This window comes from Ranitomeya variabilis, chromosome 5 (assembly GCF_051348905.1).
Source record: "Ranitomeya variabilis isolate aRanVar5 chromosome 5, aRanVar5.hap1, whole genome shotgun sequence".
Taxonomy (NCBI): domain Eukaryota; kingdom Metazoa; phylum Chordata; class Amphibia; order Anura; family Dendrobatidae; genus Ranitomeya; species Ranitomeya variabilis.
Window position 1 is genome coordinate 400,605,574 of NC_135236.1, and position 17,406 is coordinate 400,622,979.

The following is a 17,406-nucleotide window of genomic DNA, read 5'->3' on the forward strand; positions in this document are numbered from 1 at the left end:
GCTTCGCTGGATCCCGGCGGGTGAGTGCATAACTATTTTTTATTTTAATTATTTTTTTTAACAGGAATATGGTGCCCACACTGCTAAATACCACGTGGGCTGTGTTATACAGGTCCTTCTCAAAAAATTAGCATATAGTGTTAAATTTCATTATTTACCATAATGTAATGATTACAATTAAACTTTCATATATTATAGATTCATTATCCACCAACTGAAATTTGTCAGGTCTTTTATTGTTTTAAGACTGATGATTTTGGCCTACAACTCCTGATAACCCAAAAAACCTGTCTCAATAAATTAGCATATCAAGAAAAGGTTCTCTAAACGACCTATTACCCTAATCTTCTGAATCAACTAATTAACTCTAAACACATGCAAAAGATACCTGAGGCTTTTAAAAACTCCCTGCCTGGTTCATTACTCAAAACCCCCATCATGGGTAAGACTAGCGACCTGACAGATGTCAAGAAGGCCATCATTGACACCCTCAAGCAAGAGGGTAAGACCCAGAAAGAAATTTCTCAACAAATAGGCTGTTCCCAGAGTGCTGTATCAAGGCACCTCAATGGTAAGTCTGTTGGAAGGAAACAATGTGGCAGAAAACGCTGTACAACGAGAAGAGGTGACCGGACCCTGAGGAAGATTGTGGAGAAGGACCGATTCCAGACCTTGGGGAACCTGAGGAAGCAGTGGACTGAGTCTGGTGTGGAAACATCCAGAGCCACCGTGCACAGGCGTGTGCAGGAAATGGGCTACAGGTGCCGCATTCCCCAGGTAAAGCCACTTTTGAACCATAAACAGCGGCAGAAGCGCCTGACCTGGGCTACAGAGAAGCAGCACTGGACTGTTGCTAAGTGGTCCCAAGTACTTTTTTCTGATGAAAGCAAATTTTGCATGTCATTCGGAAATCAAGGTGCCAGAGTCTGGAGGAAGACTGGGGAGAAGGAAATGCCAAAATGCCTGAAGTCCAGTGTCAAGTACCCAGTCAGTGATGGTGTGGGGTGCCATGTCAGCTGCTGGTGTTGGTCCACTGTGTTTCATCAAGGGCAGGGTCAATGCAGCTAGCTATCAGGAGATTTTTGGAGCACTTCATGCTTCCTGGCACCTGCTCACAGTGCCAAAACCACTGGTAAATGGTTTACTGACCATGGTATTACTGTGCTCAATTGGCCTGCCAATTCTCCTGACCTGAACCCCATAGAGAATCTGTGGGATATTGTGAAGAGAAAGTTGAGAGACGCAAGACCCAACACTCTGGATGAGCTTAAGGCCGCTATTGAAGCATCCTGGGCCTCCATAACATCTCAGCAGTGTCACAGGCTGATTGCCTCCATGCCACGCCGCATTGAAGCAGTCATTTCTGCCAAAGGATTCCCGACCAAGTATTGAGTGCATAACTGAACATTATTATTTGATGGTTTTTTTGTTTATTAAAAAACACTTTTATTTGATTGGACGGTTGAAATATGCTAATTTATTGAGACAGGTTTTTTGGGTTATCAGGAGTTGTAGGCCAAAATCATCAGTATTAAAACAATAAAAGACCTGACAAATTTCAGTTGGTGGATAATGAATCTATAATATATGAAAGTTTAATTGTAATCATTACATTATGGTAAATAATGAAATTTAACACTATATGCTAATTTTTTGAGAAGGACCTGTATACTGTGTGGCTGCTAAATACTACATAGCCAGTGTTATATACTGCGTGGGCTGTGTTATATACTATGTGGGCTGTGTTCTATACTGTGTGGGCTGTGCTATATATTATGTGGGCTGTGTTCTATACTGCGTGGGCTGTGCTATATATTATGTGGGCTGCTATATAATGCGTGGGCTGTGTTATATACTGTTTGGGCTGTGTTATATACTTCGTGGCCACTGTTATATACTGCGTGGCCTGCATTAACGCATCAGCTATTCTACAATATGTATGTATGTATATAGAAGTCACATAGTATATAGCACAGGCCACGTAGTATTTGTCTGCTATATACTACATGGCTCCTATATACTACGTGGCCTGTGCTATATACTATGTGGCTGCTATATATATACATACATACATACATATTCTAGAATACCCGACGCATTAGAATCGGGCCACCATACTGTGTGTGTGTGTGTATGTATGTATGTATGTATGTATATATATATATATATGTGTATGTATATGTATATATGTACCGGTATATAATATGTATATATAGATACAGTACAGACCAAAAGTTTGGACACACCTTCTCATTTAAAGATTTTTCTGTATTTTCATGACTATGAAAATTGTACATTCACACTGAAGGCATCAAAACTATGAATTAACACATGTGGAATTATATACTTAACAAAAAAGTGTGAAACAACTGAAATTATGTCTTATATTCTAGGTTCTTCAAAGTAGCCACCTTTTGCTTTGATGACTGCTTTGCACACTCTTGGCATTCTCTTGATGAGCTTCAAGAGGTAGTCACCGGGAATGGTTTTCACTTCACAGGTGTGCCCTGTCAGGTTTAATAAGTGGGATTTCTTGCCTTATAAATGGGGTTGGGACCATCAGTTGTGTTGTGCAGAAGTCTGGTGGATACACAGCTGATAGTCCTACTGAATAGACTGTTAGAATTTGCATTATGGAAAGAAAAATGCAGCTAAGTAAAGAAAAATGAGTGGCCATCATTACTTTAAGAAATGAAAGTCAGTCAGTCCGAAAAATTAGGAAAACTTTGAAAATGTCCCCAAGTGCAGTGGCAAAAACCATCAAGCGCTACAAAGAAACTGGCTCACACGAGGACTGCCCCAGGAAAGGAAGACCAAGAGTCACCTCTGCTTCTGAGGATAAGTTTATCCGAGTCACCAGCCTCAGAAATCGCAGGTTAACAGCAGCTCAGATTAGAGACCAGGTCAATGCCACACATAGTTACATAGTTATTAAGGTTCAAGGAACACTTTAAGTCCATCTAGTTCAACCCATAGCCTAACATGCCCTAACATGTTGATCCAGGGGAAGGCAAAAAAAACCCATGTGGTAAGAGTAAGCTCCACCATGGGGAAAAAAATTCCTTCCCGACCCCACATACGGCAATCAGACTAGTTCCCTGGATCAACGCCCTATCAAGGAATCTAATATATATACCCTGTAACATTATACTTTTCCAGAAAGGTATCCAGTCCCCTCTTAAATTTAAGTAATGACTCACTCATTACAACATCATACGGCAGAGAGTTCCATAGTCTCACTGCTCTTACAGTAAAGAATCCGCGTCTGTTATTATGCTTAAACCTTTTTTCCTCCAAATGTAGAGGATGCCCCCTTGTCCCTGTCACCGGTCTATGATTAAAAAGATCATCAGAAAGGTCTTTGTACTGTCCCCTCATATATTTATACATTAACATAAGATCACCCCTTAGCCTTCGTTTTTCCAAACTAAATAGCCCCAAGTGTAATAACCCATCTTGGTATTGCAGACCCCCCAGTCCTCTAATAACCTTGGTCGCTCTTCTCTGCACCCGCTCCAGTTCAGCTTTGTCTTTCTTATACACCGGAGACCAGAACTGTGCACAGTATTATTCTAAGTGTGGTCGAACTAGTGACTTGTATAGAGGTAAAATTATGTTCTCCTCATGAGCATCTATGCCTCTTTTAATGCATCCCATTATTTTATTTGCCTTTGTAGCAGCTGCCGGACACTGGCCACTGAATATGAGTTTGTCATCCACCCATACACCCAGGTCTTTTTCATTGACGGTTTTGCCCAGAGTTTTAGAATTAAGCACATAGTTATACATCTTATTACTTCTACCCAAGTGCATGACCTTACATTTATCCCCATTAAAGCTCATTTGCCATTTATCAGCCCAAGCTTCTAGTTTACATAAATCAGCCTGTAATATAAAATTGTCCTCCTCTGTATTGATTACCCTGCAGAGTTTAGTGTCATCTGCAAATATTGAAATTGTACTCTGAATGCCCCCTACAAGGTCATTAATAAATATGTTAAAAAGAAGAGGTCCCAATACTGACCCCTGTGGTACCCCACTGCTAACCGCGACCCAGTCCGAGTGTGCTCCATTAATAACCACCCTTTGTTTCCTATCCCTGAGCCAGCTCTCAATCCACTTACATATATTTTCCCCTATCCCCATTCTCATTTTATGTAACAACTTTTTGTGTGGCACCGTATCAAAAGCTTTTGAAAAGTCCATATACACTACATCCACTGGGCTCCCTTGGTCCAGTCCGGAACTTACCTCTTCATAGAAGCTGATCAAATTAGTCTGACATGAACGGTCCCTAGTAAACCCGTGCTGATACTGGGTCATGAGGTTATTCCTCTTCAGATACTCCAGTATAGCACCTTAGAATGCCCTCCAGGATTTTACCCACAGTAGAGGTTAAGCTTACTGGCCTATAATTTCCGAGTTCAGTTTTTGTCCCCCTTTTAAATATTGGTACCACATTTGCTATACGCCAGTTCTGTGGTACAGACCCTGTTATCATGGACTCTTTAAAGATTAAAAATAATGGTCTATCAATGACTGTACTTAATTCCTGCAGTACTCGGGGGTGTATCCCATCCGGGCCCGGAGATTTGTCAATTTTTGTGATTTTTAGACGCCGCCGTACTTCCTGCTGGGTTAAGCAGATAACATTTAATTGGGAATTTTTATCACTAGTCATATTGGCTGCCATGGGATTTTCTTTTGTAAATACTGATGAAAAAAAGTCATTTGACATATTGGCTTTTTCCTCATCCTCATCCACCATTTCACCCAGACTATTTTTAAGGGGGCCAACACTATCATTTTTTAGTTTCTTACTATTTATGTAGTTAAAGAATATTTTGGGATTATTTTTGCTCTCTCTGGCAATGAGTCTCTGTCTCAATCTTTGCTGCCTTGATTTGCTTTTTACAGAATTTATTTAATTTTTTGTATTTATTTAATGCCTCCTCACTACCTACTGACTTTAATTCTCCAAATGCTTTCTTTTTGTCCCTTATTGCGCCCCTTACAGCTCTATTTAGCCATATTGGTTTCCTCCTATTTCTAGTATGTTTATTCCCATACGGTATATACTGTGCACAGGTCCTATCCAGGATGCTAATAAACGTCTCCCATTTTCTTTGTGTACTTTTATGTCTCAGGATATCGTCCCAGTTAATTGCACCAAGATCCTCTCTCATCCGTTGGAAATTTGCCCTCCTGAAGTTTAGTGTCCTTGTCACCCCTCTACTACACATCTTATTAAAGGAGACATGAAAACTTATTATTTTGTGATCACTATTCCCCAAGTGACCCCCAACCCTTATATTTGATATGCGGTCTGGCCTGTTGGTTAATATTAGGTCTAGCAGTGCCCCCCTCCTTGTTGGGTCCTGAACCAGTTGTGAAAGGTAATTGTCTCTCATAGTTGTCAAAAACCGATTACCTTTGCTGGAACTGCAGGTTTCTGTTCCCCAATCTATTTCAGGGTAGTTGAAGTCCCCCGTAATAATGACTTCTCCTTGTGTCGCAGCTTCATCTATTTGCTTTACGAGGGTATTCTCCATTGCTTCCATTATTTTTTGAGATTTATAACAAACCCCTATCAGTAATTTATTATTTTTTCCCCCTCCCCTTATCTCCACCCACAGGGACTCTACATTTTCATTAGATTCACCTATATTATCACGCAGGATGGATTTTAAGGTCGATTTTACATACAGACACACCCCACCCCCTCGCTTATCTGTACGGTCATTTCTGAAAAGGCTATAGCCCTGCAAGTTAACAGCCCAGTCATGGCTCTCATCCAGCCATGTTTCAGATATCCCCACCATGTCATAATTATGCTCCAACAACATTAGTTCTAATTCGTCCATTTTGTTGGCGAGGCTTCTGGCATTAGTATACATGCACTTGATGTTCCTCTCTGTACCTCTATTCTTTCTTAAACTACTAACTGTTCTAACCCCACCCCCCATGCCACCGCCACCCCCAACTTCCTTATTTGTGCCCAGGTCTCTATCTGCACTATCTTCCCCTCCTATAAAATGAATACCCTCCCCCCCCAATCCCTAGTTTAAACACTCCTCCAACCTTCTAGCCATTTTCTCCCCCAGCACAGCTGCACCTTCCCCATTAAGGTGCAGCCCGTCCCTAGCGTAGAGCCTGTAGCCAACTGAGAAGTCGGCCCAGTTCTGCAGGAACCCAAACCCCTCCTTCCTACACCAATTCTTGAGCCACTTATTAACCTCCCTAATCTCCCGTTGCCTCTCTGGCGTGGCACGTGGTACAAGCAGTATTTCGGAAAATACCACGTTGGAGGTCCTTGCTTTCAGCTTGCAGCCTAATTCCCTGAAATCATCTTTAAGGACCTTCCACCTACCTCTAACTTTGTCATTTGTGCCAATGTGCACCATGACCGCTGGGTCCTCACCAGCCCCTCCCAGTAATCTGTCCACCCGATTAGCGATGTGTCGGACTCGAGCGCCACCGTTCGACGATCCCTGTCTTTGTGACAGATTGCCCTATCTGTTCCCCTAATAATTGAGTCCCCCACTACCAGCACCTGTCTGGCCTGCCCTGCTCTCCTATTTCCCTCCTAAGGGCTCATTTCCACTTGCGAGACATACGTCCATGTCTCGCAGGTTAAAACCCTCTTCTGGCGCCGGCACTCCAGAGCGGAGCGTGTGGCCGCACAGCAACACATGGAGCTGCACGCTCCGCTCCCAAGTGCCGGCGCCAGAAGAGGGTTTTAACCTGCGAGACACGGACGTATGTCTCGCAAGTGGAAATGAACCCTTACTGGAGCAGTCACTCCTCCGGCTTTCAGAGGACATGCCTGGCTGCAGCAGTGCTACCCCTGTACTGGCATCCCCCTCATCTGCCAACTTAGCAAACTTATTGGGGTGAGCCAGATTAGGACTAGCCTCCCTGGCACTCTTCCCTCTACCCCGCTTCCTGACTGTCACCCAGCTTGCTACTTCACTGTCCTGCAGCTCCATCCTACCATCCCCCTCCTCATCTATCCCATTGAGCGTCTGCTCTGTGAGCAGAAGACTCCTCTCCATATTGTCTATGGATCTCAGTGTTGCCAGCTGCACATTTAGATCCAGAATCTGGGCTTCCAAATGCTCAATGTGCTCACATCTCACACAGCAGTATGCACCCTCGACCGGCTGATCAAGGACTGCATACATGTGGCAAGATGTGCACTGGATGGCATTAACAATAGTGGAGCACATTTCCTAATGGGGATTGCACCACACAGAAACGTTAAATAAAAAATAAATACAAGTATTAATTAAAAACAGACAGCAATTCCTCCCTTGGAACACAGAGTTCTAGCAGTAGACACATCTCTACAACAACTGTTAGGGCTCATTTCCACATGCGAGGCACACGTCCGTATCTCGCATGTGGAAACCAAGCTGTGGAGCCGGCACTCCAGAGCGCAGCGTGCGGCCGCATAGGAACACATGGAGCTGCACAGCTCCGCTCCAAAGTGCCGGCGCCAGAGCTTGGTTTCCACATGCGAGATACGGACGTGTGCCTCGCATGTGGAAATGAGCCCTTAAGAGGAGACTTTGTGCAGCAAACGTTCATGGTAAAATATCTGCTAGGAAACCACTGCTTAAGGACAGGCAACAAGCTGAAGAGACTTGTTTGGGCTAAAGAACACAAGGAGTGGACATTAGACCAGTGGAAATCTGTGCTTTGGTCTGATGAGTCCAAATTTGAGATCTTTGGTTCCAACCACCGTGTCTTTGTGCAACGCAGAAAGGTGAACGGATGGACTTTACATGCCTGGTTCCCACCGTGAAACCTGGAGGAGGAGGTGTGATGGTGTGGGGGTGCTTTGCTGGTGACACTGTTGGGGATTTATTCAAAATTGAAGGCATACTGAACCAGCATGGCTACCACAGCATCTTGCAGCGGCATGCTATTCCATCCGGTTTGCGTTTAGTTGGACCATCATTTATTTTTCAACAGGGCAATGACCCCAAACACACCTCCAGGCTGTGTAAGGGCTATTTGACCAAGGAGGAGAGTGATGGGGTGCTACGCCAGATGTGTGTGTGTGCATGTATGTATGTATGTATGTATGTATGTATGTATATATATATATATATATATATATATATATATATATATATATATATATATATATATATATATATATATATATATATATATATATATATACATACATACATACATACATACATACATATATATATATATATATATATATATATATATATATATATATATATATATATATATATATATATATATATATATATATATATATATATATACACACACACACACACACACACACACACACACACACACACACACACACACACACACACACACACACACACACACACACACACACACATATATAATGTGTGTATATATATTCCTAATTTCATATGGCAGCATATACCTCATATTGCTGCATCTGCTTTTTGTGCTTTCTCTTTTACAAACTACCCAAGTTCTGACCATTTCCATCTAGGCGGTACAAAGTAGTAGTGTTTGCAGTAGCTGTACAGCATCCTAATTATTGCTGGAAATTCTATACGTTATCACTGATGAAAATAGGTGTGGTAGTATTACCAACACAAAGCAATATCATTTCTCGACATTCTGCAATCGTATCTAATGTCTTGCTATCGCTATAAACACGGATCGAACATTATCCAATCAGTTGCATCAAAATCATGTACCTGATATTATCTGCATTACTGTGTGGCCTCACTTCTGCTTCTAATGTGTGATCACAAAACATGATTTTAACATACTGGATATTTTCCCTTTAATTAAAATCTGACACATATAATTTATATTGTTTGTACCCTTCATATTTCTTCCACCACTCTGTGGAATTTATACTCCTCTATTTATTTATTATATATTTATTCAATATTGTTTTTTTATTTGCTATTACTCTGCTGACAAGGTGGATATTTTATGTATACATCTGATACCTCTCTCCCCATTTGTGTACATTTTTTACATCTAATTCACCATCTAGTATATGCCAATATACAATCTCTCACCTGTAGCTTAATCAATGAGGGAATATCCACGAACTTGGACCACTTCAGTGGCAGCAATTGTAAATGTATAAATGGTCTCGCATTGCAAGAATTTGACTATGTTGTGTACTTGAAGAAGTGGGCGGTAGATCCCAAAACATGCTGTGTACTGCACACCCCCATTAAATAAACAGTGAGAGAGCTTTCACTGTAATCTTTGGATCCTTTACCTTTAGGCAACTTGGCGATCAGGAGCTTCTTTTCTCTTCAGTCGTGCTAAAAGGCCCGCTTATCTTAGATTATAACCAGTGATTGATCGAGCATGCTGGGTAATGCTCTGTACTCGCCCGAGCATCGCAGAGTTCGCGATGCTCAGCGAGCGTCGAACATTTCCGGGTTTGCTCGGTGGGTCCTCGTGTCCCCGCCCTGCATATTTGGCTCGGAGCGCCAATCAACACGCAGGGATTTTCTGCCACACACTGTAATGCCGCAGCCATGTTGGTTAGTGATTGTTTGGCCGCGCAGCATTATCAGGTCCATATCAGACCTGGCAACGCCCCTGCTCATCACAGTGAGCTCCGGAATCACCAGTGTAGGGAGAGTTGCTGCAGCAATAGGGACAGAATAGGTGGGGTATCAGTGTGGGTATACCATTGTTGAATCCACATATCCAGCTAAACCAACAGTCCTTCTAAGGACTAATTACGGGGTCTATAGATATCGGTGATAGGCAGGCAGTATATGTGGCATACTTTATTGCATACAGCAAGAGGGTCCATACCATTACTGTCTGCTGCTGCCTATTACAGATATTTACCGTATCTACATAGCCCCAGGTATCTGTGGCCAGGAATAATTTTTTTTGCATCTTAATCCTGGTTATTTTATTTAAAAGCAATCCAGAACACAAGTTGTTTTTTTTCTCCATTTGCTTTTTGGCACTGCAGAATACAGCCAGCTCGTTTCCATAGTACAGCGTTAAAATACAACTATTTTAAACAGAGGTTTGGCCATCACAGCGATCACATCTGAGTGCACATAAAATTCTGCCATTTTTGTGGTACTGTAAAAAAATTTTGGAGTGTCTTTTACAAGTTCTTGACACCAGTTGGCTTAAAATAAAAATCTTTACCTACAAGGAAGATATTTTACACTGTGTTTGGTCCGCCACATGGATCACCTATCATTGTGCTCAAAATTGTGCCATTTCAGGGCTCCATTGAACTTTTTTTGCGGTTGCTTAGCCTACTTATTGACACAATTTTGCTGTTAAAAAAAAATAAAAAAATTCCAGGCCAGATAATTAGAAGTGGAGGATCTCCGTCACAGGCCTCGCCTATCTGTGGGCTAAAAATTGAGGCATTTTTTGGGCTCAAATTAACTGTTTTTGCTGTGTCTTAGTCTAGTTATTGACACAAATTTGCTTCCAAAGAAAAAGATGTTACCGTATTTTCCGGCATATAAGACGACTGGGCATATAAGACGACCCCCCAAGTTAAAATATAAAATCTTCTTAAAAGTGGGGGGGTCTTCTTATACGCTGTGGTCCGCATCCGCCCTGTAACATGACACAATCTGCATATGGTGGGGAGGAGTGGTCCCGATGATGAAGGGAGGGGGCGTCTCACAGGGAAGGTGTAAACGGAGTATCCCCCTATTACCTCATTGTGGCAGTGATGCTCTCTGTGGGTCTCTGTGCTGGGGGGCGGTGGCGGCTCCTCTTTCAGCATTGTGGGGGCTCTGTGCTGGGGTCGGCGGTGGCTCTTTGTGCAGTGTTGGGGCTCCGCCGGCATTTCCTCAAAGCCCGGAGGCCCCGGCAGCTCCATTTTTGCGATGCGGTGGCTTCTAGGAAAATGGCCACTAGGGGCGGCGCATGCTCAGTTTCAGATCTTGTCTCCCGAGATCAGGACCTGGAGGAAGACACATGTGGTGTCGAAACATGTCGTCCATAAGGGATTGAATGTATGCAATATTGTTACTGAAGAAATCTGGAACTTTTAAATGGGTAAATAAAAGGTATATTTTACTCTACCATTGGACTGATCGCTGGAGAAACAAAAAGTTTTAAATATATAGTGTGTGCGTGTACTGTAACCTGGACATTCCACTCGTGCTCTGTAAACCAACTGATGCAGAGAGAGGTTTTCTGTCCTTGAAGGGCACATCCCCCTCTCTCGTGGTGCTGTCATGGGTTACAAAAAAATACATTACCGGTAAGTAATATGCGTGATTCCGGCACGTGTGGCATCCGGTTTCACACGTACCGGAGACACGTACATATGCACACCCATTAAAATCTATGCTGCTGCTTACATGTCCTTGTTTTCACACTCTCTGAACCCCATGTTGACATGTCTGTTTTTTACTGGCAGCACTAATCACACAGACCCATACAAGTCTATGATAATATATAAAACACGCACCGCACACGGATTTCATCGGTGTACCGTTCATGAGACAAGTACTGTAATATAATGCTTTCAAGAAATTACAGATTTTTATGTGATGTGCAAAGATTATAGAAAGTAGTTGTAAGCAAAGGCTCTGGAGTGTCAGGACGAGGCTTCATAGCTTTTGTTCATTGGAATCCCTGGACTACATCTGATTCTGTGGACTACCTCAGACCTGCATGGGATTTTTTTCTTTTTTGAATAAAGTGGTGAACTAGGGAAAGTGTTGTGGAGTCTTTATTTAAATAAAATGTTTAATTATTTAAATTTAATTTATTTAAATAATTTTTTTTTATTCTTATTACTGGGTTAGTAATGGGGATGTTTGATAGACACTTTCCTTTACTAACACCAGGGCTTGATGCCAGCTGTGTTTTTGGACACTAAACAGTTGACATCAACCCCAAAAACCATTACGATTGCCAACACACCAAAGCAATAAGAAACAGCTAAGGTGAAGCGCTAGATTTGGAGTATCTTATGTGACACTTCATTTGTGGGTCATCTCTGGGCTTGTATTTTTAGGCTGGGAAGGGCCCAGTAACCATGGACCTTCCCAGCCTGATAATATCAGCTGTTTGCTTTACCTATGCTGGTTTAAAAAAATAGGGAGGTCTCCACATCATTTTTCTTCCTTTAATTATTTAAAGGAAAACACAGATGTTGAAAAAAAAGACCACAAGGATGTGTTTTATGCGCACTTGTGAAGGCGACCAAACATAGGGCCCACAAATTTTATCCAACCAGCCAATAATCTGAGTGTAGATCAGTGGTATATTTACATCGGCCAGTGGTCTGGAGCAAGCGTTCCTCTGAATACTTGTTCTGCCAATATCGGCCCATGTAAAGAGGACTGTACGAGGCTAAAACTGGTTGGTGCACTGCAATAGTTATTGGTGATTGCTCAGTGACTTATTTTACATTTTATTGAATAATATATGTGCACTATAGTATTGAATTCTCTAAAATGTGCTGTTTGGTAACCTGGGAATCGAAGCCGCTGTGCTTTATGTAAATAGGTCTTATTACTCAAATTCAGACCTACCATTAATTCCAGTCATTAGTAGTAAACTCATTTTTTAATCTTTGGTTTTTTTTCTACAAATTGGAGAAGACTAGCTTAGATTTTTTATTATTATTATTCCTGGCTGGCCAATTTAGCACCCTGTTCTTATCTACAGTATCCACAACTGTAGTAAAATAAGATTCTGCTCAGTGTGAAGCTCTACTAAATAATGTATGATACTCTCTCAAGGTTCTCTTCAAAAGAAATCAGAATGAGACCTGCTTTATTTGGGGGAAGGGAATTTTTTAAACAAGGAACACGGGCCAGGTTTCTGCTTTGAAAATGCTTGTAATCATACACCAGTTAAATATCTCATGTTAACACTATGCTTCTTTTCAATAAATGAACTCAACGTGCCTTAATAGGATAGATAGTCTCAATGTATTTTATGCTTAGTTGCTGAATCAAATTGGTTCTCTTTTTTCTTTATTGTTCGTAGGTGGTAATTGTTATAATTCTTAACTGTGTTCTAGGGCTCTTGTAACATCTACACTATGGCTTTTATTATTAATGTTTTTTAGAACAATTATAATGTGTTTTCTTCATCCCCATGGATTGCATATTTATTATTAATGTTCAGACTTATCCCATCATATAGTTTCTTTCTTGTATCTTTTTGCATTTCTGTCACTGTGCATCCAGCTTCACATACAACGGGGAAACTAAGTATTTGATACGCTGCCGATTTTGCACATTTTGCAACCTACAAAAAATGTAGAGGTCTGTAATTTTTCTCATAAGAACACTTCACCTGTGAGAGACAGAATCTAAAAATAAAAAACAGAAAATCACAGTGTATGATTTTTACATAATTAGCATTTTATTGCATGAAATAAGTAATTGAGACATTAGAAAAATGAAATATATTTGCTACAGAAACCTTTGTTTCCAATTACAAAGGTCAGATATTTCCTGTAGTTCACGTTTGCACACACTGCAGCAAGGAATTTGGCCCACTCCTCCACACAGATCTTTCAGATTTCGGGGCTGTCACTGGGCAACATTGAGTTTCAGCTCCTTCCAAAGATTTTCTATTGTTTCAGGTCTGGAGACTAGCTAGGCCATTCCACGACCTTGAAATGCTTCTCATGGAGCCACTCCTTAGTTGCCCTGGCTGTTTGTTTCAGGTCATTGTCATGCTGGAAGACTCAGCCATGACCCATCTTCAATGCTGTTTACTGAGGGAAGGAGGTCCATCCTCCCTTCATTACGGTACCATCATCCTGTCCCCTTTGCAGAAAAGCACCCACAAGTATGATGATTCCTCCTCCATGCTTCATGGTTGGGACGTGGTTCTTGGAGTTGTACTCATCCTTCTTCTTTCTCCAAACACAGCAAGTAGAGTTTATACCAAAAAGTACAAATTTTTTTTTTTTCTGACCACATGACCTTTTCCCATGCTACCTCTGGATCTTCCAGATGGTCGTTGGCGAACTTCAAATGGGCCTGGACATGTGCTGGCGTGAGCACCAGGACCTTGCGTGCCCTGGAGCCTTTTAATCCATGGCGGTGTAGTGTGTTACTAACGGTAATGTTTGAGACTGTGGTCCCGGCTCTTTTCAGGTCATTGACCAGGCCATTCCATATAGTTGTGGGCTGATTCCTGACCTTTCTCAGAATACTTCTTACCCCACGAGGTGAGATCTTGCATGGTACCCCAGACCGAGGAAGATTGACAGTCATCTTGTGTTTCTTTCATTTTCTAATAATTGTGCCAGCAGTTGTTGCCTTCTCACCAAGCCACTTGCCTATAGCCCATCCCAGCCTTGGGCAGGTCTACAATTTTGTCCTTGGTGTCCTTAGACAGCTCTTTGGTTTTGGCCATGTAGGAGAGGTTGGAGTGTGATTGGTTTAGTGTGTGAACAGGTGAATTTACTAGTGGGCGTGGCCTCACTCTATTCAAGTGTATGGAGCGAGGCAATGTGCAATAGTCGGGCTCTTGCCGGGATTATGCATAACGCATACGTACCCACCAGTCCTGGCTCTGAAATCAGCGATTCCTCGCACAGTTCGTGCGCTGGGGGAATTCATAAGTCTGCAGTCACAGAGCGTGACTGCAGACTTATCATTTTGGACTAGACAACCCCTTTAATTTAAACTTTTTTGTTTTGGTTTTATGTTAAATGTTCTTTGAAACTGTAATTCTCTGTGATACATTGTAGTAGCTGCATGCAGATGGTTTACAAAGTTTCTCTGTGTAAATGTCACTGTGATGGCAAACTGTAGGACTGTGGAGGAGGCAGAAAATGAGATGTCACTTCTAGGTCAATTGAGATTTCAATTCCAGGCAAAGTAAAAGTTTTAGTAGTTACTTTTTTAGGTTCTTACTTTGCCCTGCGTTAGTTTTGACTTGATACTTTCTGATACTTAATAGAGCATTATATTTCCTTTGCAGGATGGAGGACTGCTTATAAATAACCCATGTGCACTAGCTGTTCATGAATGTAAGTGCCTATGGCCAGATACGGCTTTCCAGTGCATAGTCTCACTTGGCACAGGGCGCTACGAGGGCCCAATGAAGACTGCAGCTACACACACAAGTCTAAAAGCCAAACTGAACAATGTCATCAGCAGCGCAACTGATACAGAAGGTAGGTATGAGCTCCGTATAGTATCAACTGTAATGAAAATCCCTAGCATTCAAGGCTAACATCTCCTAGAAGGACTTTTTTAAATGAAAGAAGGCACTTTCCTCCAGATCTCTCGACCATTTTGGTTGTCACCTACCAGAAACTGAAGTACATGACTGAATAAGAGAGGGCAACAGACTTTATTGGTATTACTAGGTAAAACTGTTCCTAAATAAGGCAAGTGAAATATCAGAAGATGATGATGATGATGATAATACTGATTATTGCTCATGTCATGTATGATGAGAAGGACCATGTGCTCCTGTTCAGAGTTACCTCCTTGGAAATTCTGTTTATTCATATATGGTGTCACACTCTGCCATTAAAAAAGTATGATGTTTTTTATTATGAAAGACAAGACACTTGGACATCTCACATCTAGTGACTGAGAAGCAGTATAAGCATTTTCCTTCAGAGTGATAGAATTCTTAGGAGGCCTGATTAGAGTCCACTTGTACCAGAACTATGTGGCCATTTACAATTGGCTTTCATTTGTCAGTCTATGATTTTCTTTGGGAAATGTAAAGACTTGGTGGGACAGATCCATTGTTTAATGTGTACTCATCTTTTGTAGATTTTTATTTTCTTTTCTAAAGAAACTGGCAACATTTCAGAATGTCGCTCCTATTAAAGGACCCCTCTGTTCTCTTGACTTGCCTGTTTACCTGGCAGATCTGTACTTGTATTCCAAATGATATAACAATTCAGGAATGTATTGTCACAGAAGTCTGCGTTGTGTCACTCAAGTAAGGCTACTTTCACACTAGCGTTAACTGCATTCCATCACAATGCGTCGTTTTGCCGAAAAAACGCATCCTGCAAAAGTGTTTGCAGGATGCGTTTTTTCACCATTGATTAACATTAAGCGACGCATTGTGACGGATTGCCACACGTCGCACCCGTCATGCGACGGATGCGTCGTGCAGTGGCGGACCGTCGGGAGCAAAAAACGCTACATGTAACGTTTTTTGCTCACGACGGTCCGCTTTTTCAGACCGCGCATGCGCGGCCGGAACTCCGCCCCCACCTCCCCCGCACCTCACAATGGGGCAGCGGATGCGCTGGAAAAATGCATCCGCTGCCCCCGTTGTGCGGCGGAGACAACGCTAGCGTCGGGAACGTCGGCCCGACGCTAGTGTGAAAGTAGCCTAAATGACAAATTCAAGTTTCCATTCACCTTGCAAATATGTGTGTGAGTTAAAAGGGTGTCCACTAACTTTTCTTCTTTAAATACCAGCCAAAAATGGTCTAAATATAAAAAAATAATGTATACTGCTCACAATCCTCTTGTACCTTGGCCTGGGTCCCTATTCAATACCCAAGCTTCATATTAACCATTGCAGTAAATCACTTAAATAAAGGGGGTTGTCCACAAAAAATATCTTCAGATGTACTTGACATGTGAGTATATTTAGATTACTAATATGTTTGCATTTACAAAGGTGTCCTGATTTTAGCTTCCTGTGTTGGTGGTATAAAAAGAGCATGGACCACACCTCCAAAAATCATACATTGATCTAATGCCGCTAGACAAAAATATATATATAACTGAACATGAGGTTCTTAGCTTAACATTCTCATCAGACTGTATGAAGCCCACTGCCACTTCACGGCAAACTTCTTAGTGGGTCCCTATCGCCCTAACGGAGCGGCATTAGATCAGTGTATGATTTTTGGAGGTGCTGTCCATTCCTTACTCTGCTTACTCACTGCTCACTGCTCACTTATTGGTTAGTTTATTTCAATAGCTTAACCAGCCCCTTTTCAGCGTATGCATCAGCCGTGTGAGAGAAGGCTAATGAGTAGTCAGCCAGCCCCTTTTACCTGTCAAAGGATATGCTCTCCTGTTTCAAACAGCTAGAAGTGGGGCTGCCAATGGCGCTGATATGTGAAGATTGGCACACTTTTTAACTACAAGTACTGAATATTAGTAAGTGGTTTGTGTAATTTCTTAGAAATTAAGCACGCTACCCATTCTCTAGAGGGGCTACAAAAAAAATAAACCAAGCTCAGCAGCCCCATAGGGAATGAGTGGAGCAGCAGTCAGGCTTGTACGCTGTGTTCCATTCTAATTGGAATAAAAGTGCCCCTACCGCCAAGCAATATGGGGTCCTAGCATTCGGACGCCCACTGATCAACAAGTTCTCACCGGACAACCCTTCCAAATTCTCTCGTCAGATATTAAAAACATTTGAAAGATTTTTATGTTTGATAGCACTCCTGAT

The 17,406-nt window shown here is 41.9% G+C and overlaps 1 protein-coding gene across 1 annotated transcript in view; it reads left to right on the top strand.

The window, feature by feature from the left end:
• The window catches only part of PNPLA8 (patatin like domain 8, phospholipase A2), an 89,699-nt gene that overhangs the window by 67,079 nt on the left and 5,214 nt on the right, over positions 1–17,406 (top strand). The window contains exon 9 of the mRNA XM_077265081.1: positions 14,947–15,142. Coding sequence (XP_077121196.1) covers positions 14,947–15,142 — 196 coding nt within the window. The remainder of the gene's footprint in view (positions 1–14,946; positions 15,143–17,406) is intronic.